Source organism: Zootoca vivipara, chromosome 7, assembly GCF_963506605.1.
Source record: "Zootoca vivipara chromosome 7, rZooViv1.1, whole genome shotgun sequence".
Classification (NCBI taxonomy): domain Eukaryota; kingdom Metazoa; phylum Chordata; class Lepidosauria; order Squamata; family Lacertidae; genus Zootoca; species Zootoca vivipara.
Window position 1 is genome coordinate 53,218,550 of NC_083282.1, and position 26,303 is coordinate 53,244,852.

Consider the following 26,303-nt stretch of genomic DNA (forward strand, 5'->3'; position numbering starts at 1 on the left):
CTTACAGGACCAGTGGTTGGGGAAGATGGGAATTGTAGTCCAAAACATCTGGAGGGCCGAAGTTTGGGGATGCCTGCTGTATGTGGTCTGATCTGATTCCATTTGCAAGATTTCCAGTACAACAGTAGGAAAGTTGGCCACCCTGCATTGAACAGCATACTACCCTTTTATACGAAAATGAGCAGAAATGCAGCTGCATGTAGCATCCAGCCAACTGATCCCACCCAACCTCCTACACAGGTATCCTCACATTCATCTTCAGACACGTCCTGAGATGGAGCAATTTATAATGATCTGACTCTACACAACAGCATTTCTTCCTGAGGCTGGGGAACATTGTGTTTGTGTTCAGGTGCCCAAAAGCATTAATGTTTATAAGTCTTCGTCCTTCTGTGACATCCTACAGTTGTTCTAGACTCAACCAGCCAAGAATTTAATCTACATTGCAGTTTACTGTAGGCCATGGTCACTACCTTAAGTGAGTTTCATGGCTGAGCAGAGAGATTTGAACCAGGGTTCCACATGTCCAAACCAAATATTTTAAATCATTCCAGCTTGTACTGAATTGGGCTCATTTGGGAGGAAGGGCAGCAATAAATTAAATAAACCAACAAAATTGTCTCGGTTGGATTAAGTTCTGAGAAGTACCGTAGGTATTCCGTAGGACCATCTCCATATCCCCCCCCCATCCCCATTTTCCAGATAATGCAGTGGGAGAGAATGCATTGTAGAGATCCAGGATAATTCTTACAAGCCATTGACTGAAACTTCACATGGAAAATGTGGTTTTTCATAGCTCAGAAAAAGTGGAAAACTCAAATCAGGGTGCAGATTGCTTTAGGCTCTTAGAAACTGGCCCATTTGTCAGTGTTCCTCAACCTTTACCAGTAGTTTGGGGACTTTCTTTATTGATGATGCCATGAGCCATGCTGACCCAAACATGGCCCAATTCAAGAATGAGACTCTGAATTTGAGAGTGCACCTATTTTCACCCTGATTTTCTTACTAGACGTCAAATTCTCTACCACTTCTGGGCATGCTTTCTCTACCTTGGTGTTTAAGGACGGATTCCTTGATTGCCTGCCTGTGACTCAGGTCGAAACCTTCCATTCTTTAAGCATAGCTAAGTACATACTGTACACCGAAAGGCATGCCCTGAATTCTGACACACAGTATATAGTGCTGCTGTTGGTGATTGAGGACAGATTTCTGCAGTCGCATCACGGTGAAAAACCATTTCGAGCTTGATTGAGCCACTATTTTTTTGAATAGGGCCAAGCTCTACACAAGAACAGGTTTAACATGAATGTCAACTATAAGATCTGAGAGAGTTCGTGTGACATCATACCCAGAGTAAGGATGGAGATTATGTAGAAGTGCTGTGGAAAGTCCCAGACTGCAGGTAACGAAGGGAGATTTTGTCACAGCCAAAATGATCTTGACTCATGATTTGTTCGCAAATCAAAACAAGCCACGCCTTCCAAAAGATAGTAATCAGATTTCATTTATTTTGGGTACATTCGTAGTGCACATTAAAATAAGACACGAGCGCTCCTCAATCACATGGCACTGCTAATGCTATTTGCTTTGAAGGATACGATCGGATGAGATACAGAGAGAGAATGAATGGAGGATACACAACAGGAACCAGTGAAGAAACAAACCACAGAGCAGCTTTTGTGGCCAGAGCAGCTGGGCATCCCCAAGTGCCTTTGCTTTCCTGCCACATCAGATAGTCAGCAAAGACATCAGTACTAGTTAACTATGAAGAAAACTGCACAGGGTAAAAGCTTGAGATCTGCCTAGCTAAAGCTGGGCTTTTCAAAATGAATCACTTGCAGAGGAAATGGTATCCCCTTTATGTAACAAGATTCCTCCCCAATTCCTCCCCTCACTCATCCTAGTCACTGGCTCGCATATGCCAATCTGGTAACTTCCTTAGCTAACTGTTTAGATTCTTTCTCCTAAAGTAGCTGTAGGAATTTAGCATATTTTCACAGAAGTCCAGAGGTTAAAGTTCCTGAGAGAACACCGTGATGAGGTGGCCACAATCCCTAGGAAACAGAACACCTGTGCCTTTACTGCCTGTAAAGGTAAAGTTAAAGGGACCCCTGACCGTTAGGGTCCAGTCGCAGACGACTCTGGGGTTGCGGTGCTCATCTCGCTTTACTGGCCAAGGGAGCCGGCGTACAGCTTCCAGGTCATGTGGCCAGCATGACTAAGCCGCTTCTGGCAAACCAGAGCAGCGCACGGAAATGCCATTTACCTTCCTGCCGGAGCAGTACCTATTTATCTACTTGCACTTTGACGTGCTTTCAAACTGCTAGGTGGGCAGGAGCAGGGACCGAGCAATGGGAGCTCACCCCAACCTTCTGATCGGCAAGCCCTAGGCTCAGTGGTTTAACCCACAGCGCCACCCGCAGCCCTGTACTAGCAGATGCAGGTTGTCTTGCCACTAGAACAAGAGAAAATGGCACCTTGTGTCATTGGCACAGCTGTTAAGAAGACAGTGCCAATCTGCTTTTATGCAATCCAGCAATTAAAGAAAGGGTCAACAAGCCACGCGAAAATATAAGCAAAATTGTTGGGGGCAAATGTTAAGAAAAGTTACGAATGCAAATAAAAAATAGTCACCCCTTCTTCCACAAGGGACAAGATGACTCCCCAAGCAAGAGTACAGGTACACCCATTATGGAGCAATGGCAAGTATATTGGGAATTAAGAGGTATGTGGACAGCCCTTTCACACTGGCTGCAAAACCAAAGTCACAACCAACCAGAGATTACATTTGACATACAAACTAACTTCAGTCGTAACTATTCTTGGCACTTATGTCGCTCAAACCCTTTGTAAACACCAGTTAATCTTCATAATACCCCTATGAAGTGAGTAGGTGCCACCATTACTCAGCTTCACAACTTGTAGTTCCTGCTCCAGCCTCATGAGAAATGGTGTGGACATTGTAATGGTAAACATACATACCCACTAAGGCTCCTCTTTTAAATGCTGATTTTTACTACCCAAGGGATTTGGATATAATGTTCCGGAAGCTATAAGACTAAGAAAAGTTTGAAAAGCAGCAAGCTGGGAGATCCCCTTAGATTACAGATTATTGTTCCCCCCACTATGAGACAAAGTTGATGCAGACTATACAGACTAACATGGGGATGAGATCACAGAAGTCATAAACCCATAGGTAGTCTAAGGTTGTCATTTTACTTTCCCTCCCTACTCATCCCATCCAACAGAGGGAGACTCAGTGCATTTACCAGTTGTGTGGGAGGCAATAAATAACCACAGCTTTCTACATTGGCCATGCAAAGAAAAGCTATACTTGGGGGGGGGGGGAGATTGCCTGACACACTGTTGCTAAAAGCATAGGGTTTCTGCAGGGCGAGGGGAACGTGGCGATCCAAGTTAGGACAGAATAGGACATTGCCTTGGAAGTTGACCAAAGCATTGCGTTGAACTTAATTGTCTTTCTCATAGCACCAGATAGAGCTTTAAAAGCATCCACTTGGGATGCTGAGCACCTTATATCCAGAGATGGGGCAGCACAGCAGCTGGTTTACAAAAGGGGGGGAAAGGCCTTTTTCTTCCGTTTGCTTTATTAATTAAGGCTAGCATGGCACATGTAACAAATGAGAGAAAATAAGCTCCACTTGCACCCTTGAGCCACATTTTGTCAATGGTTGTTTAAAAGCAAGGCAAATATGTGCAAATCAAAAGGTCAAAGACAACCCACTGCGTGAAAAACAACACAAAAATGATTAGGAAACAAAGAAAGTATTTTCTTGTCACAAGCTGGACTTGATGAGGCCTACTACTAGAACCAAATGCATCTGATTTCATGCTGTGGAAGCTGATCAAGGGCTGAACTGAATCTATATTAAATAGATTATCCATGAGTTTTCATTAAAAGCTCCGGGCTTATGTGGAAGAGTAGAAAGGTCCCACATGTGGCTGGGAAAATTGCAATTATTTAAGATCCATTTTTATAATATCAATATTTATAAGACCAATTTTTGGCTCTCTTTAGAATTATCATCCTTCCCTCCACCCCGGCCTCTTTTTTGTGATGGAGGAAAGTCTGTCCCAAATAGGTCTACAGCAGGCAGCTATCCCAGATGTGTAGCTTTCTCCATCACTCATCTCTATAATGGGGGAAGCTGCACCTGTTGAATTTGTGCCCATCATGGACCTACAGTGGTGCCTCGCTAGACGAATTTTTCGCTTAACGAAGAGATTTTTCTAGTGGAGGTTGCCTCGCTAGACAAATTCATTTTACGAAAAATTTGTCTAGCGAATCGTGGTTTCCCATAGGAATGCATTGAAATTCAATTAATGCGTTCCTATGGGCAAAAAAATAATATATTTTTTTCCAATGCATTCCTATGGGATTTGCTAGACAAATTTTTCGTTATACGAATTGACCCGAATTAAATTCGTCTAGCGAGGCACCACTGTATTAATGAGCTTTTGTCAAGGGAGAATGTGGAATCCCTAGCACTTCTGGTCAAAAAGATCGGAAGAGCACCACGTTCCATTGCGTCAGTGGCTGTGCAAAGAGTGCTTGTAGATCTACTAAAAAATTAACAGGCAGGCTATGGGAAGAGTTGATGACAAAGGGACATACACTTCTGAAAGACAACACTAGGTGGCAGCCCACTCTGCTTGTTTCACTGCAACTGATTCAGTCTGTGTCTCCAAAGGGCAGATCAATACTAAGAGTTAAACCTGCCTTAATCATGCTGGGGGTAATAAGATTTCCCCACAACTTTATTTTAAACAAAAACAAAAAACCTGGTACAAAATAAGGTAAGAAGAAAGACTATTGAAAGGGCATGCAGAGCATGTGCCTAGTCTTTCCCCGACAACAAAACTCACAGGTCTCACTTTGGTTGCTTGTTCACTTTCTCATACTATATTCAATAGTGAAACGGTACAAAATGAGGTAAGAAGAAAGGCTACTGATGGCCCTTTGCCTTAAAAACAAACTTTGCATTGAAATGTTTTTAGAAAAAAATAAAACCTATTTGCAACGATTCTTCATGCTGTTTTACTCTTGTCACCAAAAAGAAATCTCGGTTTGGGCTCTAAAATTTAGCACATCCATCTCTACGTTCCATTGTGATCTTTAAGATAAATCCAAGCACCTTCCTGACTAGACTGTCCACCTTAACTGTGGGATCCCCTTCCCCCTACACCCGTGGTTCTTAAACTGTGGTCCACGAGACTGCAATGGATGCAACAAGGGGGAAATCCTGAAGATTTGGCACCGCCACTGTGGTCATCTGCCCTGCTGAAGCCATGTGGAGCAGCCGCCCCATGCAAGCCATCCAAGGTGACGTCTCACGTGGCACCTGCGATATTACAATCAGTCTCGAATCCCAGTACACTGACTGACAAACATCTTCACTGGCTGTATTCACACAGAAGTGGGAAAGACAAGATGTTCGAAGGGGAGTGAGCGGGGGAACAATAGCTTGTATGGAGCAAGAGGGTCCGTACGCAGGAGCAGCTAAAGACACAGCAAGGTCGCTTTCCCCTGCTGCATTTCAAGTTGCCTTTACACTTCTTGTACACACTAGAGCAGCGTCAGGAGTGCCATCACCCAATCAGTGGTACTTGATTTGTTCCCCCCCCCCATGCCTGCAACCCCTCTGGACTCCTATTCCAGGAAGCGCTCATCTGCGCATGTGCTGTCCTCTGTGCATGCGCAACAGCTGTCTGAACTGTGCACATCTTGGCTTAAACTAAATTGGATGGAAGCTGATTTGAGGAGAAACACATCAAACAGAGGCATTTCTTGGGGAAACACAGGATGCATGTTCAATGTGGCTAACGCCATGTGCACTGAGCCTCAAACAACAATGGGTGGAGTGCGCTGGAGCCAGAGGAAACAGTAGTGTGTGCACAGGCCTTAGTTTATAAGCTTTTCACACAGCTTCCCACATGGAAGCTGTGGACTATAAGAACATGGGAAACAGCTGTGTACCATCAGTCTGGCTCGGACTTGCCAGTAGCGGCTCTCAAAACCTTTCTCAGCCCGACCTGAAGATGCCACAGACTGATGCTTTGCAAGACATGAGCTCTACCACTGAGCTAAGGACCCTTCCCCTGAATATGAAAATATGGTGACTGACAAAAAAGAAACAGTACAGTGGTCTGCAAGACAGTAGTTAAGAAAAAGTACCCATGAAGCAGCTTCCAGAAGCTCTAAAATACCTTCATGTTTGGCTTACTGAACTTTCCCAGTGGCTTCAGACATACTGAGCTTTTCCAGTGGCTTCAGGGGCACAAAGTCCATCAAGCTGAACAGCTTCTCGGGACTGTAGTTATCTCCGGAAAAGCCACCTCTGGGGGAAGAACTGCAGCAGCAAAAAGAAATGGCCACAATCACATTCCCTACTGTAGGGTTATTTTTAGTCTAAACCAGCCCCGGCAGTCACAGTGAAACAAAGCGGTGCTTGTCAATAAAGTTATGCAAAAAGCTCTATTTAGACGCCGAATATCCACAAAAGGTGGGCTGGGATCCACCAAAGTATTCAAAGAAGCAGTGTGAAGGGGTCACAAAGGCTGCTGGAATTGAGAAATGGGCACACAATCAGGTGAGGTGGAGGGAGAGAAGTTCCAAAGGACACCAGAAAAAGAGTGAGCTGCCCCCTAAATCCACATCCCTCCCTAGCACTACTATAAGAAGGTTGGCTTCTTGGGAAGTTTCTGCGGAGCTACTAGCAAGGCAGTGTTGAAAAGTTTGTTAGGGGCTTTTGTTAGGGGTTGACAATTTACAGTCCCATGGTTCTTTTTTGCTGCAACGATGGAGAGATGTGTATTACATTCAATAAGAAAGGAACTTGAGCTACAAGATCAGATTTGTCGGCATGTGGAACCAACTTTGTAAGTACGCAGTGCTAGGATCATCCTTGCGTTCATTTCCAAACTTCTGCAAAGGAGCTGCGCTAGTCTGCTAGACTAAATCCCTTCCTTCCTTACTGCCACTATTTGGCCTTCAATTGGCAGGTGGGGGGGGAGGGTGGATGCGATCCTCCTCAAATGACCTCCCCCATCCCCAATGTCACAAAAGAAGAATGAACTACAAAGTCATTATACTCTATATTTACTTGGCACTTCAACTCTTGACAGACAGACAGACAGACAGACAGACAGACAGACAGACATAAATAAATAAATAAATAAATAAATAAATAAATAGAGGAAACCCCCCACCTCCCAAGTAAATAAATAAATAAAATTAACATGAATTTAAAAAATAAATATATTTCTGCATTCCTTCAAAAATAAAAAGGTATAAACTTTCTAGCCCTCATGCCCTACCTGTACTGTTTTTGGAAGTGTTTCTTCCCCCACTTCTTTGCAATATTCCTTTGCTTTTCATAAAAAAACCCCACATTCTGTCAGTAGGATCCTCAAGAGGATCCGATGAAACAGGAAAGCTTTCCAAACATGATTCCTATATAAAGGTGCAGGGGAGGGGAGAACAAGTAGCATGATCACTAATGCTCCCCCCTCCCTGCTATCAAACAAGTCAAGTTTTCAAACACTTGGCAAGACTTCAAGAACTACACGGCAGGAGAAATGGGGGGCTGGGAAGAGGCACAAATAGGCTACATTTCTCAAGTTAGCTTGATGGAGCCATCCCAGTGAATCGCACTGGGAAACAGGAGGAGCAATGGGAAGATGGCAATGATGCTATGATTAGTTGAAGAGCAGGTGTGAAGCCACAATGCGGTGCTCAGGCCGGCCATTCCTCCTAGAGAGGCAGGTCAGTGCTGTTATGCCGCGTTTTCCTGGAAGTCCCGTCGTCCCTAGGCAGCGCCCTCTGCAGGTTGGACATGGCTGCTGTCTTTTTGAGGTCAATGACCGCATAGGAATCCGTCCTACGGGCTGGGTGGGCGGCAGACGTACGTGAGGCACAGGGGACTGGTGTGCTCCGGCACCCTTTGTGGGGGTCGTCCTCCAGTTCCACCTGGATGTAGTTGAGCTGCCTTGGCTGCTCTGAGCAGGGCCGGCGGAAGTCAAAATTGAAGACGTTGGGCGTGCAGCTGCGGCGCCGCTGCAAGCAGCCCCCCCTGCGCAGGCCCCCCTGCAGCACAGCGCTTTCCGAGTTCATGTAGTTCTGCAAAGGGTCGTCTTCCTCGAGTTCTGGGTAACCGTTGGGGGAAGGTGTCATTGCATCGCCAGAGTCCTCCTCCTCCTGGTCCTGCCTTAGCGGCTGGCACTCCCACACGGGCGGCAGCGAAGGCAGGTTCTCATAGTGCAGCAGGGTGGCCCGGCGGTGAGAGCAGCCGGGGGGGTTCAGATCCTCACGGGCAATTTTCAAGCGCCTGGTGCCCCGGCGAAGCAAGGCACCTCGAGATGGCAGGAGGCCGTTGATGTTCTCGTACACATACTTGGGGGTGAGGCATTCGTCTTTGCATTCGTTGTTGTTGTTGTTGGGGGCGCACATATGCCCTGCGCACTCCCAATGGGGCCGGCAGAAGCCGTCGCATTTCATCATGTGCCTGTACCCAGGGGCAGGACCCAACATGAACTTCACCTCCCCTGGCTGTAAGTAAACCTGGGGGTTCCGGTCCTCTAGCGAGCAGCTATGGCTGGGGTGGGAAACAGGAGGGTGGACTTCAGGCAAGGAGTGCATGCAGTGGCGGCCCCTCATCTCCTCCTCACCGCTGGTTGTGTTCACATAGGTGTGGGACTGCAAGGAGAGAAGACAGATGAGGAGGTGGCAAACAGGAGAACAACAGCTGCCAACAAACCTATACATGGGGGGTATGGTGAAGGACCAAGGTGTCACCTGGAAGTGTTGACATGGCTGGAGGAGAGTCTGCTTTCAGAAGAGGAGGGACTTGCAGTAATGGATCTGAGAGGCAAAATAAGCATAAAGCAGAGATGGGGAACCTGTAGCCTCTAGATCAGGCATCCCCAAACTTCAGCCCTCCAGATGTTTTGGACTACAATTCCCATCATCCCTGACCACTGGTCCTGTTAGCTAGGGATCATGGGAGTTGTAGGCCAAAACATCTGGAGGGCCGCAGTTTGGGGGTGCTGATTCTGCTGATCATTGGGCCTAAGGGAGCAATCAGGCACTCTGCAGCAGTTCCTGCCACCTTTTAAAATATCACCCCAGAGTGCTGCAAGAGTGCTCAGCTCTTGCTCTCTTGCACTCAGTCCGCACAATCCCATCTGAGCACAGGAGAGGGGACTGACTTAAAAGAGGAGGAGAAACCCCTGTAAAGAGCGCTCAGCCACCCCACCCCCCAATCATGCTCAGATGGGAGTGCAAGTGATGATGTTGGCTCCAACTCCCATCAGTCCCAGCCAGCCTGGTCAATAGTGGCAGTTGTAGCCCAACCACATCTGCAGGGCCACTGGTTCCCTATCTCTGCCATAAGGTGGCATGAGACCTCCCTGAAGCAACTTACCACGTACTAAGCTTTAAATGACTACCTTCAAAAGTGAAGGTAAACTTAATAATAAAGTTGTAATCCTAAATACACTTATTAGGGAATTAGCCCTATTAAACACGGCGAGACTTACTTCTGAGTAAATATGCATAGGATTGTACTAGTTTATACATAAATGACTACAAAGGTTTAGATTTAGTTCCCACAAAGCAGAAAGGCTTGTTCATTTTCGTTTTCATCACACAGCTCAACTAATCAAAATTCTCATTATTATTTTTTTAATCCTTGATTTAACCTCTATTTTTCTCTGTCTTTTCCTTCAGCTTGCACTGCTCATTGTGAACACAGAATTAAAAGTATCTGTATTTACAAATGAATCCAAGTAGGACTCATGCATCTTATCATGAAATAGACAGGCAGGGAGGCAGAAAAAATACAGCCGGTTATAGTATAAAGATAAATCACTCTGGTTAAAAGGAACCAAAATTTGATGCCTGTGATACAAGTACAATGTCTCCTTTTGCAACCATATCATACCTCCTTCTATATCTTCATAACAGCCATGTGATATAGGTAAGGCTGAGATTAGATCACTGGCTCAAGGCAGGAAGTAAGCAAAAACAATGATGTGTTTAGTGCACTTAAAATGTGAGACTGCACGTGTTCAGAGTATCTTCTTTTTGTTTATCAAGCTTGGCAAAAAAAATTTGTTGGGGTTTTGCTGAGAGCTGAGAAACTCCAAAAGTATTTTTTTTTAGTCTGCGAAAGCTTTTGCCATAATAAATGGATTAGTCCTTAAAATACCACATGACTTATTCTGAGCTACCTTATTCCTTGCATTCCTTTTGCGGGGGCAGGTGGGCCCTATTTTCGGAACTGCACCAGGGCCTCCAACCACCTTAATTTGGCCTTGACCATAAGGAGAACTTACTTGCTCATCAGGGACAATGAGGGCATGTGTGGAGTCCTCGCCAACTGAGGAATGCCTTAGGCTGCCCATGGAGGCATGTCTCGCGGCAGGGCAGGATGAGGCCTCCACAGGGAAGCTGTGGAATCCATTGGGAAACCCTGGAACTGTATATCCGAGAGCTGGAGAAAGATGAGATCAGCCTTAGAGCATGAGCACAGCTAGCAGAGCCTCCAAACTAGCCGTAGAAAATATCCTGTACATATTTGCAAAGTAAAAACAAGCAAAAGGCTAGCGGAAATAGATCGATCAGTGATGGTCTCTACTGTAAGGATATTGCTTATAAACCAAACCATATGGTTACCTGTGGCAAAACGTAGAGATGTAGAAATTCCGAAGCCAAATCCAAGCACAGAACAAAACTTTTATTTCTCAACCCAATACAGACATCAAGAATCTAAAGATTCTAGGCATGCTTTCTACAGTAGCTTTGACGGATTCTGATGGAAATTACAGTGGAGTTCAAAACACGATCTGACAACTGTCGTTTTAAACAGTTGCCTTGGAAACAAGGGAGCACAAAACTTAAGACTTTACAGTAAGCATACCACAAGTGCTAGGGCTACACTGGAGAAGTAGACTGCAGAAACAGCTTGCCTGGTCCTGGCAGGTATGTTATTGCTGCTTACCAAAAGGGAAAGGGGGAGGGGGGAAGCATGTTGGCATGGTGCAGGCAAAATAATGAGAGCATTGGATTGACTCTGCTAGTGCACCTGCCCCATGGCATACTCCTCACTGCCTCACATTCCCAGTATATGGTAGCTAGCATTGCAGCAATGCCCACCAGAAGAGTAGTTGCTGATATACCGGTCTTCTGGCCTCAGCTATAAGCTCTTTACAGTGGAAGGGCTGAGTTCCAACCAAACACTGATCGTGCCAAATCCCCTGGGGATTGTACAAAAGGCAGGGACACTCTTGGGCCTTTCACGGGGCCCTACTGGAAGGTTTGGAAAGGCCAGTTTGGCCTCATACAAATATTCCACCTCCCTACTCACTGGAACAAACTGTGGTTGATGCCATAAGGCTAATACACAACTCTACACCCCCACTCCCCTCTCTGTCTGACAAATTGAGAGATGACCTTACTATTGGGTGTCTGGGGTGTCCGGGGCAGTTCCAGTTCAGCAGCATGACTGTTCCTTGTGATGACAACAGGCTCTTCCACCACATTGATGCTGTTACACTGCATCAGTTCCTGCAGCAAGTTGAAAATCTCCTCTGCTCTTGAGCACTTGAATGCAAAAATTCCTAGGCAAATATCAAGAGTGTTGGAGAAAAGAGGAAGATTTGTTTTAATGCCATGCAGTCTGGGTCTCTACAGGGAAGATACTTACACAATGCAATGAAATTTGCTGCCACGTATGCCAGTGCTAAGAGTTTGGCAGGGTTGGTGGTGGAACTGATTTAACAGGAATGAATAAAAGAATCGTATGAACCAAATGGATAGAGTCATCTGGATTAAACCGCAAATCAAAATCGAAACACCTGAGATTGAAAAGGCATCTTGTCTTAGAAGAGCCATTAGGGCATGCCATAGCACTGCTATTAAGTAAATATATTTACTTACTTAAATATATAACCCTATCCTTGGGCCTGAAGTTAGGCCCCATATATATCTTACAGCATAAAAAAAAACAATATAAAGAAGGAGCAGGCAGAAGGTAGATCAGGGTGTAATGGTAGATTTTGGGGTAATCTACAGTAGATCAAAAGCGGTTTCTGATTCCCAAACCAAATTAGGCAGCTGAAATGAAGAAAGAGAACCAGGAGTTGACTTTTATGTTAAAACGTGCTCAGTTTCGTTCTGGTGTGACAGCAGATCCTTACGCTCAGAATGTGACCAGAGGCATGTTGTTCTAATAATGTGTCTTTTGCTACCAGCTCTAGATGGGAGATCTTAGAGTTTTAGAAAAAAGCAAAGTAGATCTGACAAATTTAACATCAACATACCGCTGATATAATGTACCTGTAAATCAATTAATACCTTATTTATTAATTAATGAATATAATTATATGTCATCATCGCATAAATAATATAAAAGTTGTTTGGAATAGTGCCTCTGTATAATAAAAACACATACAAATTAAAATCAAAGACCACTGACTAATCCAAGAAAAGAAAACTAGCAACATTAAAATTAACCAAAGTCTTTTTAAAATAGTTATGATTCCGCTGTGCACTTGCCTAAAGAGTAAATTCAAGGAGGCCAGGTAGGTAGTAGTGGACAGCACAGTGGAGCTGCCTCATCTACCTTACCTCCCTCCACCCAAATTGCTGCTGCATATTGGGACAGAGAAAAGGAGGTGCAAGGTGGCAATGAGGTTGGAGGGGTGCAAACAAGTCAGCAGGAGCACTGGATTTGCACCACACCAACCTTGCTGCCACTTTGCCCCTCCCCATTTTCATCCCAGCAGCGACTTAGCTGGAGGAAGGTCGGGTAAATGGCATAGCCCCTCTGTGTTGTCCATTACTGCAGACCAATGTCCTTGAGGAGAGAGTTCCAGAGGCATTGAAAAAGTCCTGCTCCTTGTCACCAGCCTGATGTTTGCATGCTGAGGCCACCAGAACACAGCCTTCTGAAAATATGCAAACACACTATTTGCAAGAGGAAGAAAGAACACTTCATATGGGAGACAGGGCTGGTTTTTTGTCTTTGAAGCTCCTTGAATGTTGTACATTTTTCTCTGCAGGCAGCTATTTACAGCTACAGAGACAGACAGAAAAAGGTGGGGAGGAGAAGTTATGGTCTGACCAGCTTGTTACACTATTCTGACGATGAAGAATACATTGAACCTGTTTAAACACATTCCTCTACCACAGAAAGCGAGAATTCTCTTCGTGATTAGAGCACAATCCAGAACTGTTGGCGGAAATGAGGCATTTTATTATAACGTTAGGGTGGTGGATGTCTTCTGAAAAAAGTTTTAATGAAAAATTGAAATATATTTTTTCTCAACAATTCCGTCCCTTCTCTTATCCACCCACCCTGCCCCTTTCTATATCCCAGTACAAAAGAGGGAGACAAAAGGTGAGAAAGAGAGAACGAGTAAGGAAGTAGCAAAATAAGGCTTGTGTTGGGCACAGTAAGCCTGTAATAGCAGAGGTAAGGCATGAACAGCAAAACATTCCATTTTCCATCTCATTTCCATCTAGCTCAGTTTTGGAGTTATATCCTTTCCACCAGATCATTCTCATTGACTTCTTATTGACCAGCATGAACTGAAATGGGTACACGAATGGGAGGGACCCCCATTTTTATGGTATATCAAACTGCCAACACTTCCCCTTCCCCCATAAATATTTCTATCAATTGTCTGACTATACTGAGTTAACCAATCGGACATCGGCACGCACAAACACGCACAAAAAAACCATAGCAACCAGGACAAGAGCATGGCAACAACAGCTGCTATTCTGAAGGAAAATGTTCTCGGTTTTCGAAAAAACAAAACCCAAATAACTCCTACTCTGTTTCTGCCTTATTGTTCCCAGCATAAAGGCAAGGATCATTCAAAGAAAAGAAGAGTTTATTGTTGTTGTTTTTGTTATTTTTTTAAAAAAAAACTCGAAGGGGAATAAAAAAAGAAGGGAAATGTCAATGAGTCCAAGAACACTCACTTGTGTAGAGAAGTCCAAGGAAACAGCAGGGCCTACAACCCGTGAATATGAGACCTGGCTTTCTAACTACAGCACTTTGAAGTAAAATAAAAAAATTCCTTCAGTAGCACCTTAAAGACCAACTAAGTTTTTATTTTGGTATGAGCTTTCGTGTGCATGCACACTTCTTCAGATACAGTGAAATGGAAGTTTCCAGGCACTTATGTAGAGAAGGGGTGGGGAGGGGTGGGGATGGAGATTTTTTGTGATTTATCATTATGTATTGGGTAATGCAGACACAAATTGCTGGCACAAACCGATGTTGGCACCTGAACAAACCATGGTTTGCAAGCTGGGAGCAAGCCAGAGTAACCACAGCATGATCCACTCCAGTCCACCATCATCCCTGCCCACATAGCCCATAGTAACATATTGCACAGGGCCATCTTTACCCAGGGGTGCAAGGGACGCAGGGCACCCCGGCGCCGAATTCTGGGGGGTGCCAGATGGCTGGAGGGTGTGCAGCTTCCCTCTCAAACGCTCTCCTCCCACAGTGGCATGGGGGAGAGTTGTGCACCCCCCAACCAGGAGGCTGGCAGTGCACACCTTCCACCACCACCCCAGTACTATCCGTGTATAGGACGACCTCGTCTAATACATGGAAAAATACAGTAATTTGGGGGCACTGGACGGATCTTTGCACCCCGGCACCACATATGCTAAAGACGGCCCAGATATTGCATGTGCACTAACACAAATCACAAATACAAGTCAAGTTTCCTTAGTTAAAACAGAGGTTCAAACCATGGTTTCAATATCACTTGCCAATCACGGCTACTCAGGGGAACTTGGTTTGGATTGGTCATGTATCTAAAGCATATCTTAAGAGACCCTTGCATGTGGTTCTCAAGGAATATCAAGGGATATTGCAGCAGGGGTTATGTACTCTGCTAATGACCATTTTCCCTTCTAATTTCTATTACTACACAAATATTGGCTGGGCGCTTATGGAGACTAGAAATGGACCTTTTATATGACCCAGCAGGACAGAATTGATCTTCTTATGATATGGTGTCAGATTTCAATTCTATTAAAACTTAACTGACTGCCTCACTATTATCCATTTAATAGTAAGTTTAAAATTTAAAAATATCGAGTTATCGGACATATTTTAAAAGTGGTATAACTGCTATCAGAATGCCAGTAACTGAACGATCTGAGTGACCTCATAGTTTAGCAAAGCACAGATCCCAAAGTCCCAAGTCTCACTGCATTCACAAATGATCATAATCAACATTTAGCCAAAGGTGGTACTGAAAATTTGCCCTGTATATTACAGGAGGAGAGAATGGTTTCTGCACAAGGATCAGATTTACAACATGCCATGAGGAGAGAAATTCACTGTTATCCCAACTTCCAAGCCTTCTGCAGCAAGGACATTTCGAAGCCATTGTCCCTGCTGAGAAATGCACATACCCTGGCCAGTCAGGCATCGGCGCCCACTCTCAAAGGAGAAGAGGTTGGAGTCATAGCCATAGCGACGCAAGCAGAGGTATGGCCACCGAACAGCATCGCGTTTGTGTGTGTGCAAAACAAGCTCCCTCTGTGTCAACTCCATAATCCCCGAGCCCAGCTCGTTGCCCTCATCGTCGACATTTGTCACCTGCAGAAACACCAAAACCTATTGTCAGGAGCTCCAGGCATTGTGCCAAATAGTACCTTAGTAGGCAGAACAAATACCATATAAAACAAATATACAAATGGGCTGTGTTTGCAAAGCAAAACACAGTCCCAACAGTATCTCCTTGATACAATTACTTTGGCTCTTGTAGAATGGTGGAATTCTTTTGGGATGACTTCGCTGTCAGGGAAATAGATCAGTCAGTCCAATTTACTTGGAGGCTGCTAGCCCAGTCCACAACAAGATTTTAGGCACAAGAGTTGTTATTCTATACCCCAAGAGACTCCTGCCTCTATTATTGGCTACACTTGTACTCAAGCTATATCCCTATTACAAGCTAACCCAAGACTTACTACCCAACACTGGCCTAATAACTAAAACTACCGAGTGGAATGAGCCATTAAAGTGACTGATCTCATAAGTAATTTTAAGAGAGAGTGAGGTTCAACTAAAATGTCACAAAACAGCAAGCAAGCTTTCAGATTCTTCATAACTCTTCAACAGGCTAGATATTAAGCCAAATGTGTGTTGGGGTGTATTTTTCTTACGGACCAAGATAGCTTTCCTTGCTTTTTATTATCTACTAAGAGGCAACTTAACTGGGAAGCTGAACGGCATGACCTCTACACTACTACCAAATAAAACGCACAGAGAACAGGAACCTTTCCAAACTCAAGAGGTAGGAATGCAAAACCACAGAAGGATTTCAATTGTCTCCTCTGTAGAAATGGCTGCTCTTAGCTACTTTAATACCTTGATGGCATGAAGTTTTGTGTGCCTTAACTAACTATGAAAAAGTCTAGTGGTAGAACACTTTGAATAGGATGAATAAACATGTTACCTTAAACTTGGTGGGGTGGTGATCTGGAACACTGTCTCTGCATGGGCAGCTACAGCAACTCCCCATGATGTCAGCACACCAGGCAAATCCTAAAATGTAATGAGAAAAAGATTTCTAGCCCTCCAAACACAGCTTGAAGAAAAGCAAAACACAAGTCATCTCCTCTCTGCCAAACCTTGGAAACATTCCAGAATTAATGTCACTCCACTGGTTGCATGTGAGAGATGGGGAGCACCTCCAGCAAGACCACATGTGAGCAGCAACACAGAGTGGCTGTAAGGGAATTTGAGTTTTGCAAGTGTGATTATTTTCAAAGTGAAGAATGTTCGTATTCCATCCATGCTAAGGAAAAGACCAAAACAATGGCACAACCATTTGGGGACAATTTAATTGCTTTCTATATTTAGAATTACTCCATGAGGATAGTACTGTCAAACCTTAGGGTAGGATTTCAGAGTTGAAACATAAATGAAGAAATATAACTCTGGAATCTTAATGCCTTGCTCAATCCTTACCCAGCCATGGCCATTAGTAGCATTTAAGGGGAGGGGAGGAATTCCCACTTTCCCCCCACAGTCCTCTGCTGGGTGTCATGGTAACCAGGATGTCAAGAAGTTGCCTACAGCTTCAGAGGAACTGTGCCATCCTTCACCTGATACAGAGAACAGAATCAAGAGAAACAGAAAGAATATTTAAAAAGAATGCAGCAGTACGAATTTGCACTATTTGTTATCACAATTTTTTTAAGGGTTGCCTATTATTTACTGTAAAGTAAAATTGTATCAGTAATGTTTGTCATCACTTTTAAAAGTTCATCTATCTGAACACGATGGATAGCAATTCACCCTAAAATGAAAGCTTGGATTGGCAACCGTATCACTTTCACCTTTACTATGTTCTAGTCTTAATTTAGTTTCTCACTATGACCCTTTGCATAAAAGCAAGAAAAGAAACTGCCTTTGGAAAATGACCCAGGAATCCAGAGTGACCCAGAGTGAAATGATGCTGTGCTCCATTTTGTTCTATCAGGCAGGCTTTGTTCATACGTTTGGATGCCATTTAGGAGCAGACACCTTGTTCTCTGTACAAGTGCATTCAAGGCATCACTTTGGCTTCTAATAGTAACAGATAAAGCAATTCAATGAGGGCAAGTGGGGGAGAGTCTGTGTAGAGTTTTACTGGTCTCACACCAGTCAGGGCAGAAGCTGGGTGGTGGGGGAGAGGCTGGTTGGAGGAGATAGAAATATATATGCCAATGCCAGGGCTGGAATTCTTCCCCACCTCTGCATCCTCAAGAGTAACAGAAGGGTTTTGGATCCATCAGCTTCCTTTGATCCCCCCCAAAAAGAAAAAAAAACGTTCATGCCTTCTCCACTGTCAGTAAAAGGCAATGGCAATGGTCCTTTTTGTAAAGGCTGGAAGGGAACTTCCAAGGGCAGACCTCTCTCTGGCCACAGATAGGAATATTGAATCCACAAAAACCTACGGCTCTTGGGATGCCCTTCCAGTGACTAAACCTTTGTGCCCTAAGGGTTGTCTATTTTAGTTTTAACTGTCTGCGTTATGATTGGGGGTTTGGGCTAAAAGCTAATGATATTTTTCACATGCATTTTTATTTGGATAGCATTCTCAACATAGTTGAGTACAACGATCTACAGCATAATGTCATTGTTTCAGAACAGCTCGTTTTTTTGCAATTAGTATTTCTCTTCCTCTTCATTGCTACTGAAAAATCAGTGTTTTGAATAAAACTACTATTGCACCATATCTGACTGACTAAAGGAGATCTAACTTTAATTTAGAGACTATAAGTAATATAAAATACATTTTTCTTGTTTCCATTTGGGCATGGATATCTGACAAAAGTGAAATTTTCCATTGCTACTTTAAAATGCACTCAACCCTGAAAAGATGATTGCCTCATATTTAGGCAATTTAGAATGTAATCCGATACTCAATGACATGGGAGTAAGCCCCACTGAAGTCAATGGGACTTCTCAGTAGACATATACAGAATTGTGCTAATAGATCTTAAGTTGTGGCTTCCTTCATTTACATGCCTCAGGCAGCAAAGCTGCAGCTGAACACCTTCCATAGAGGTTGGTCCACACCCATATCTCAAGTAGTTATTGCAGAAGTAATCCTTATAAGCAATAGCCTTTACTCAGATGGGTTAACACCACCCAGATCATTTGTATATCGTTCATTTAAAAAGTGGGGTATACACACATAATTTTGGCCCAGTATTTGCATAAAATAAGTTAGTAGATGGTCTAAAGCTCAGATAACACATGCTTTTGAATTACCTTCGCACAAAGCAGTGGTTTTTCAAACGTGTTTTGGGGGACAATGCAGGTTCCTAAGAAGTGTATCAGGAGTTCTGGCAATGGAAAAGACCAGTAGAGACAGAAAAACTTCCTTCCCATTACTACTGATTTCCCCTTGTAATGTGCAGCCCCAGGGAAATGCTGGGTGTCTTCAAGGGCACACACACAGTTCATGGGGCAACCTTGAGGTCTAATAGTCTTCTCCAGTGGCCCTTATGAACTGAGTTTGTCCCTCTCGCAAAGCTTCCCAAAATCCTGTGCAGGTGTTCCTTGGCAGAGAAGTTGGTGTGGGAAGCATTTCAACCAGGCAGAAAGTTTGAAATCCATAAGCCTCAAACTACACCAATTAGAACTGAGAAGTAAGAAATACACAGAGACTAGTGTGGAATGTGGTGGGTATTTTTTAATAAACGAGCAATGGGATTGCAGCAAGGCAAATTAGTAAAAGTGAGAAAATGAAGACAAGCCAACTTAGTCATTCAAGAAATTACAACACACCTGAGGTCTAAAGATTATTTTTATCAACCAGAGTTTTAGAATTTCCTAATGCTTCTGGATTCCAGAAATTCCTTGAGTGATTTGCTCCACTTCTTGGCCATGACTGAAAACTCCTCCTGCTCTTAGTAAAATGATTAATTAAAAAAATTAAGATGGAAAGCAAACTAAAAAGCCTCTAGTGTCTTGGTTTATCAACAGGAATAGTGCCTGCCCTTTTCCATCCTCTGGAAGCTCACCTGTCTTCCATGTTTTTGTTGGCTGTTTTTCCTGCTGCCTCCGGCTTGGCTGTAAATTACATTTCCTTTGCACAGGCATGAAGTGCCAAACATTCTGTAACCAATTAATATACAACAAACATCACTACTGTATCTTACAGAGAAGCTCTTCAGGTTATACCCTTAACATGACTCAGAATATTTTTCACAGTGGCATCATGTACAAAGCGCACCAGTCTCAACCTAGCATGTAAGGAGGAATAGTAGGGTTGTGACATGCTAATGAATTTCAAGTGAAACATTATCAACTCCTTTAGAACAAATTTAGTTGATTCATCACTAAAAACATCAAGGGATGTGGCATCACAACTGAAAGCTGATAAAAGGTATCAAAATGTTATTTATTATTGAAACCTCTAAGTTGCTTCCACACAAAATATTTACAGGTGATTGCTACTTTAAAATTGTTCTGCTGGCAGCTATTTCCCACGGGATCAGCACAGGAAAGAGTTCCCATTGCATCGTAACAGAACTCAACCTATGCAACAGGAAGTGCCTTCATAATGATACACTTCCCTTTTCTCTGTCATCATGTTAATTAATATATGGTAGCTTGCCTCAGACATAAAGCTTGCTGTAAAATTATCTTAACACAACAACATACAAAGCATATCAAGTAGGTTTTAAGTGAAAATTAAAATGAAATTTAAAGTATAACAGGCTTTCACAATGTGTGTGTGTGTGTACGTACGTACGTACGTACAGCCAGGATCAAAATGAAACGCTGGTCTTAACCTAAAGAACATTAATGATCTACCAGTCCTAGAGAATGTAAATCTGTAACGCATATTCCTATAAAAAGTAAATCAAATTTCTAATATAGAACAGCATACCTAAAGGCAAACACAAACAACGTACAGAGGACGCTCAGGTTGCGAACGTGATCCGTGTGGGAGGCAAATTCGCAACCCACAGCGTTCGCAACCCGCAGTGCCGTGTCTGCACACACGTGGGTAGTGATTCGGCGCTTCTGCGCATACACAAAGTGTGATTTAGCACTTTTGCGCATGCGCCGAAACCCGGAAGTAACCCATTCCGCTACTTCCAGGTTCGGCACGGTGCACAACGCAAAAACGCGCCATCTGAAGTGTCTGTAACCTGAGGTATGACTGTATATAGGAAAGAAAACAGACAGTCATCCGCACTAAGCACTCAGGTGTGTAAATGCTGGGCAATCTATATACAGTTGAACCTCGGTTTTCGAACGTAATCCATTCCAGAAGACCGTTTGACTTCCGAAATGTTCGAAAACCGAGGAACAAAGAGCTGTCGGCAAAGCGAATGGGGAAAAAATGAGAAATGTGCCTCAGAAGCCATTCAACTTCCGAGGCATGCTTGAAAATGGAAGCCTTCACTTCTGGGTTTGGGGCATTCAGCTTCCGAAACGCTCAGCAGCTGAGATGTTCGAAAACTGAGGTTCCACTGTATTTCAAAGTTCCCAATTTATATTTAGGATTAAAAGGCTGTCAACTACCCAGTGGAGTAATGAGAGGGGACCTGGCAACAACACAAGCAGGTCTCATCAGTCAAAGTTGTAGTATATTCAAGCATAAATTCATATTACGGAACTTGTATGCAACAGTTATGTGTCTAGCACCCAACAAAGTTCCTTGCTCATTTTAAGACACAGTTAAAAACTGTCTTCAAACACTTCAGTCTTGTAGATAATTAACATTTGTTTCCTGCAAACAATTTCCTTATTTTCTTCCCGGCATTAACCATGGTTCCATGCTACAATGCACTAACAAAAACCAAGTTTCCTTAACCTTGGCTTGCAAGATGGGAGGAGCCATCCCACTCTCAAAATGCTCCCCAGGAACTTCTGGGGGGGAAACACTTCCCATCTCCCAGTGGGAGAAGAATTTCTTTTTTGGCAGACAATCTGTTCTGAATACCTGTATATAAATGAGTCCTTTTCAGAAAACAAATGATGTAAAATACATCTTAAAGTCAGTTGATCTATGGTAGTGAAATTAAGTGTTTTATTTGCTACCTATTTCAATTTCATGTTCCTGAATACATCTTTCAATATTCACTTTCCCACCCTTTACCTTTACCTTTACCTTTACCCTATACACAAACAAACACTGATGTCAAGACATCACATTTGCTTTTGACACCTAACTGAACCACCTTTTCTTGTTTCACTGGTTGTATTTGCAAAAACTGAAAGCAGATGTAGAGTTCACTAGCACTGAACTACTGTAATGATAATTTCAAATAATTATATGGCTCTCAAGCAGACCACAAGCGAAGGATATACTCAGGGTTCTTGCATATTATCTGGGTTTGTAAGATTACAGAATTGGTTATCTAACATCTAAATACCGGTATCTAAAGGGAATATGAAGCAAGCTTGTTTTCTCCTGTTCTGGAGAGTAGGACCCAAACCAATGTATTCAGGTTACAAGAAAGGAGATTCTGACTAAACATCAGGAAGAACTTTCTGATGGTAAGAGCTGTTCGACAGTGGACTAGACTCTCTCGGAAGGTGGTGGACTCTCCTTCTTTGGACATTTTTAAAAGGTTGGATGGTCATTTGTTGTGGATGCTTTAGTTGAGATTCCTGCATTGCAGGAGGTTGGACAAGATAACCCTCAGGGACCTTCCCAACATTACAATTCTATTATTTAACGGTTAGCTACTGCAAAAATTGGAGTTGAGAATCACAGCAGTGGTTTTGTGTAAAACCCTCATGGCTCCAAGGAAAATTTGGAAACTATGTTGATTGTATTTACTGGACACTAAGGGCAGCTTTCCATGTACAGTTTCAATTTGCACATGTTATAAATCAGAACTGCATTCCCATTAAAGCCATGGCTGAAAGATACACAACTCATTTTTTTAAAAAAACAAACAAACCACCTCACAGAGAAGTCCAATTGGTTCCAAGTCAATGGTTTTCAGCAATGTACAAATGGCTTATTTTTTATACCATTCAAATCTAGTTTTGCCCATTAAAATAATAATATGTGAGGTTTCTAATGATCAGAATAACAGAGTTTCTGGGCCCTGGATACTTTACCTGCACCCCAATTCCACTGTCGCCCAGTCTTGGTTCCCCTTCCTTCCTGCTTTATGCCACCAAAACCCTTGAGAAAAAGTAGAAATCATTTGAAAGACTGACCCCTGAAATCTGACTAATTTGCATAAATTATTCTGAGCCTAGGACAGGCATCCCCAAACTGCGGCCCTCCAGATGTTTTGGCCTACAACTCCCATGATCCCTAGCTAACAGGACCAGTGGTCGGGGAAGATGGGAATTGTAGTCCAAAACATCTGGAGGGCCGAAGTTTGGGGATGCCTGGCCTAGGAGATGACTGTCAGCCATATTTATTGCTTTTAGCCAAGGGCCTTTACACTACTGTACTTAGCATCTGTAATGCACTCATCACAGTTATCAAGGCAAGTTTCCCAAAAGTGCTTATATATTTATTTAGATATATAGATATAAATGAAAAATGGTACCACTTGTATCATTCCAATCCAAAACATATCTGAAACTGCAATCCGATATAAACCTACCTAGGAGTAAGTCCCATTGAATTCACTAAGAGTATGTAGCTATGCATAGGATTGCATGGCGAGCCATACATACCTTGCTTGAAAACCCTTTTATTCTTTTCTGCTTCTTCAGAGCTCATGAACCATCACAGGTTAGCTTCCCTTCCCACTATACCTGGAGCAGCCGTATGCAAACTTTGTGATGTCTTAAAAGGACTTGCTTCTTGCTAAACATTGAAAAATTAGCATGCTTAACTAGTTCCAAATCCTAGAGAGCAACTGCCAGTCAACCCAAGGAACTGGCTCAGCATCCAATATCGGTCCTGACATCCGACGATAAAGCATTTGTGAAAAAGGCAGCAATACACAAGAGATGAGTGAAAGGAAATATTAAAAGCCAAAGCAAGACAAGGCGATTGACAAGGAAGAAAGATGCAGAACATCCTAAATGCCACCCTTCTGCTGGGGAGGGCAGGTAAAATGTACTCCTGCTATGCAAAAAAAAGGGCTCCACCAACCGCTTTCAGTGTTTAGTCTAGGAAAGCAGGAAAAACCCTCAAGACGCCTTCACACAACCAGTGAGAGCAGCGTCACAGAGAGTTACAGAGTACCACACCAACTACAGTGATTCATCACTTGCATGCGAGGGAGCGAGGTGTTTGCTTGACTGACGACTACCTGGCATTAATAGTGCAATGGCTGAGAGGTGAAGAAAAACCATGAAAAAGGATGCAAGCCCTGGGAGATAGATGGTGAAGGGAGGAGGGAGATTATTGGGGGGAGGCGACCCCTGAGAGGCTGCACGTGAGCACACGAGGAAAACAAGCGTGCGAGGTGCCCGTGTATTTGGGGGGGGGGACCGTGACTTGAAAAGGAGGGTAATAAATAACAGCAATGAATAATGGTAATGAATACTGGGCTGTGGAGGAGATACGACAGGTGCGGGGAGAGGGGAGGCTTGCTGTCCTGGGGAGGGGATGGGGTGACCCGGGACCTGACCGAGAGCCTGGCCTAGGGATACCGCGCAGGCTGGCCGTGGGCAGAGAGGGGAGATTATTCCGTACCTGCGGCGTTATCCAGGCGCGGAGGGAGCCGTCAGCAGCGGGGGAAGCAGAGTGGCCGCCGCCGCCGCCGCCCCTTCTCCCCAAGTCCAGCTCCGGCCGGGGACGCTGGGAGCAGCGAGCGGACGAACGCAGCCTAGAGCGTCACTCGCCGGCAGGAGGACCCGGGCCCAAGGCAAGCCGGGCAGGCGAGGAAAAGCGCCCACCAGTGTAGACTTTGTAAAAAGGAAAAAAAAAGTAGAGTGATGATTTCATGGTCTAGTGACGGGACTTCCTGGATGCTTTTGACGCCATTTCCCTCCCTTTCTCTCCCCCCCCATCTTCTGCGGGGCAAAGCGACAGCTGCCATTAAGAAAGCAAAGGGGGAAGGCGGGGGGGGGGAAGGCGGATCTGTCTGTGACCCCCCCCAAAAAAAAGGTTTCTGAACTCAGGTCTTGGTTCGTCTGAAATGTATGTGGTCTTCTTTGTTAAAACAACGCGGTTTTTAGCATTAAAAATAGTCAACCCAAATGCAATATAGAAGAGCTCAGTTAGCTGCAGATTTAGAGAGCAATGGCCAAGAACTAATGGCTAGCGACAACCCTGCGGGGTAGCCCACTGCTGGAATTGGAAACGGCAGGCGCAGCTAACGCTGAAAGGGGATTGTCAACAAAAGCTGCCATGTAGCCCAACGTCCAACCCTACGATTCTCCATATTCTGTGTTATGATTCCCACATGGAAATAAGGCGGAGGAGAGGAGCAATCTTTGCCCAGGGTCGTTGTGTGCTTGGCCGCTCGGTCCGTAGTCCTGGCAGGGGCTGGGAAACTTATCTCGGCCACAGTGCCAGGGAGGAGGGGGCGGATGAACTCTTTCCCAATTGGCCAGTTTTGGGGACTCTAGCAGTTGCTTTCCAGCCGGCGAAAGACCCTCCTCCTCCTCGGGTGACAAAGCATCCGAGGAGGCTAATCTCAGAAATGGCCTCCACGCTGTCGGTAGAGCGAGAGAGACTTAATCTAAGGGTCGTAGGTTCGAGACCCAAGTTGAGCAAAAGGCTCCTGCGCTGCAGTGGGTTGGCCTAGATGACCCTCGGGATCCCTTTCCAACTATACAATTGTATGATTCTCTGATTCCCTGAAGCAGCGGCAGCGCTGCGCGGATGGAGGCGCGGACTCCGACTCCCATCGTGCCCGCCACCGGCCGCGTTGGCTGGGGCAGGCGGGAGCGGGTGTACCGGGATCACCGGGGTTGTCAAGCAAGCAGCGCTTCAGAACGCTGCGACAGGAATTTTGTGTGCGTCGCTGCCTCCGCCGCCGCTACGACGTAGTACCTGGGGTTGCAATTCAGTCGCTCAGCCTCCAAACCGGCGATTGGCTGCAGGCAATTTAATGCGCCACCGGCTCGCGTGCAGAAACGCTGCGCTCTCGCAGCTCTTCTCGCCCGGCGCAAAATGAAAGTTCCAAGTCCAACCGGAAGCCGGTTAGTGTTCGGGATCCCGAGGGTTCTCTCAATGGCCACCAGGGGGAGCTGCGCGCGCATGGCTCAGGTCGCAGGGTTTAAGCTTGTCGGTAGCGGACGCAAACCCAGGGCCGTCAAGAATAGCCATCCTCTCCTGAATGTGGCTTTGCTGCTAGAGCGCTAGAGTAGAACCTGGGGAGCGTGCGGGGAAAACCAGGGTTCACAGCCCCACTCAGCCATGAAACCCACTGGGCCAGTTACTGGGTTGTTGTGTGAGGATAAAAATGGAGGGGGGGGAAGTGTATACTCCACCCTTGGATCCATGGAGAAAAAGTACTGTACAGTATAAATGTAATAATAGCAATAATATTATTGCCAGGGCTCAATTGTGGAACCTGCCTCTAAATCACGGAAGTTGGCAATGACATTACTGTATGTCTGGCTGTGTGGATATAATAATAAAACTGCCAGTTTGAACATGTGAAGAGCAGTTTCTAGGCAGGCATGATGGGTCACTTCCAAAATACTTCCTGCTCCCCCAGGCTTTCAGCTACCATATATTACGATTTTCTATACTATACTGCATAATTTATTCCTTGCTTCCACAGCGATGGTCTACTATGCCACTCCTTTACTCTCCCAAACTAGTTTTTCTGGAGTTTCCCTGCTGTCTTCTTACTACTGCAGAAG

General features: G+C 44.5%; 1 protein-coding gene across 4 annotated transcripts; it reads right to left on the minus strand.

Annotated features, from left to right (window-relative positions):
- Positions 1-1,488: 1,488 nt before the first annotated feature.
- On the minus strand, positions 1,489-25,601 carry FRS3 (fibroblast growth factor receptor substrate 3). 4 transcript variants are annotated; one of them, XM_035122181.2, is made up of 9 exons: positions 25,486-25,601; positions 24,181-24,392; positions 19,574-19,667; positions 17,028-17,164; positions 16,513-16,601; positions 15,467-15,653; positions 11,479-11,640; positions 10,357-10,514; positions 1,489-8,716 (listed from the first exon to the last, which is right to left on the minus strand). In XM_035122181.2, exons 5-9 carry the CDS (start codon positions 16,576-16,578, stop codon positions 7,775-7,777), a joined length of 1,515 nt encoding a protein of 504 aa, XP_034978072.1. In that variant the 5' UTR covers positions 16,579-16,601; positions 17,028-17,164; positions 19,574-19,667; positions 24,181-24,392; positions 25,486-25,601; the 3' UTR covers positions 1,489-7,774. The 4 variants fall into 4 exon arrangements, with proteins under 4 accessions (XP_034978072.1, XP_034978073.1, XP_060133029.1 ...); XM_035122182.2 differs by lacking the exon at positions 19,574-19,667; XM_060277046.1 differs by having other exon boundaries at positions 17,028-19,667.
- Between the last annotated feature and the right edge of the window lie 702 nt (positions 25,602-26,303).

Excerpts from the sequence above, each read along its gene's own strand:
- FRS3 (XM_035122182.2), bottom strand. The coding sequence starts at position 16,578 with ATGGGGAGTTGCTGTAGCTGCCCATGCAGAGACAGTGTTCCAGATCAC. Across the intron at positions 11,641-15,466 it reads CCGATGCCTGACTGGCCAGG|GAATTTTTGCATTCAAGTGC; the intron begins GTATGTGCATTT and ends ATATTTGCCTAG. Across the intron at positions 10,515-11,478 it reads GACACCCCAGACACCCAATA|CTCTCGGATATACAGTTCCA; the intron begins GTAAGGTCATCT and ends ATCTTTCTCCAG.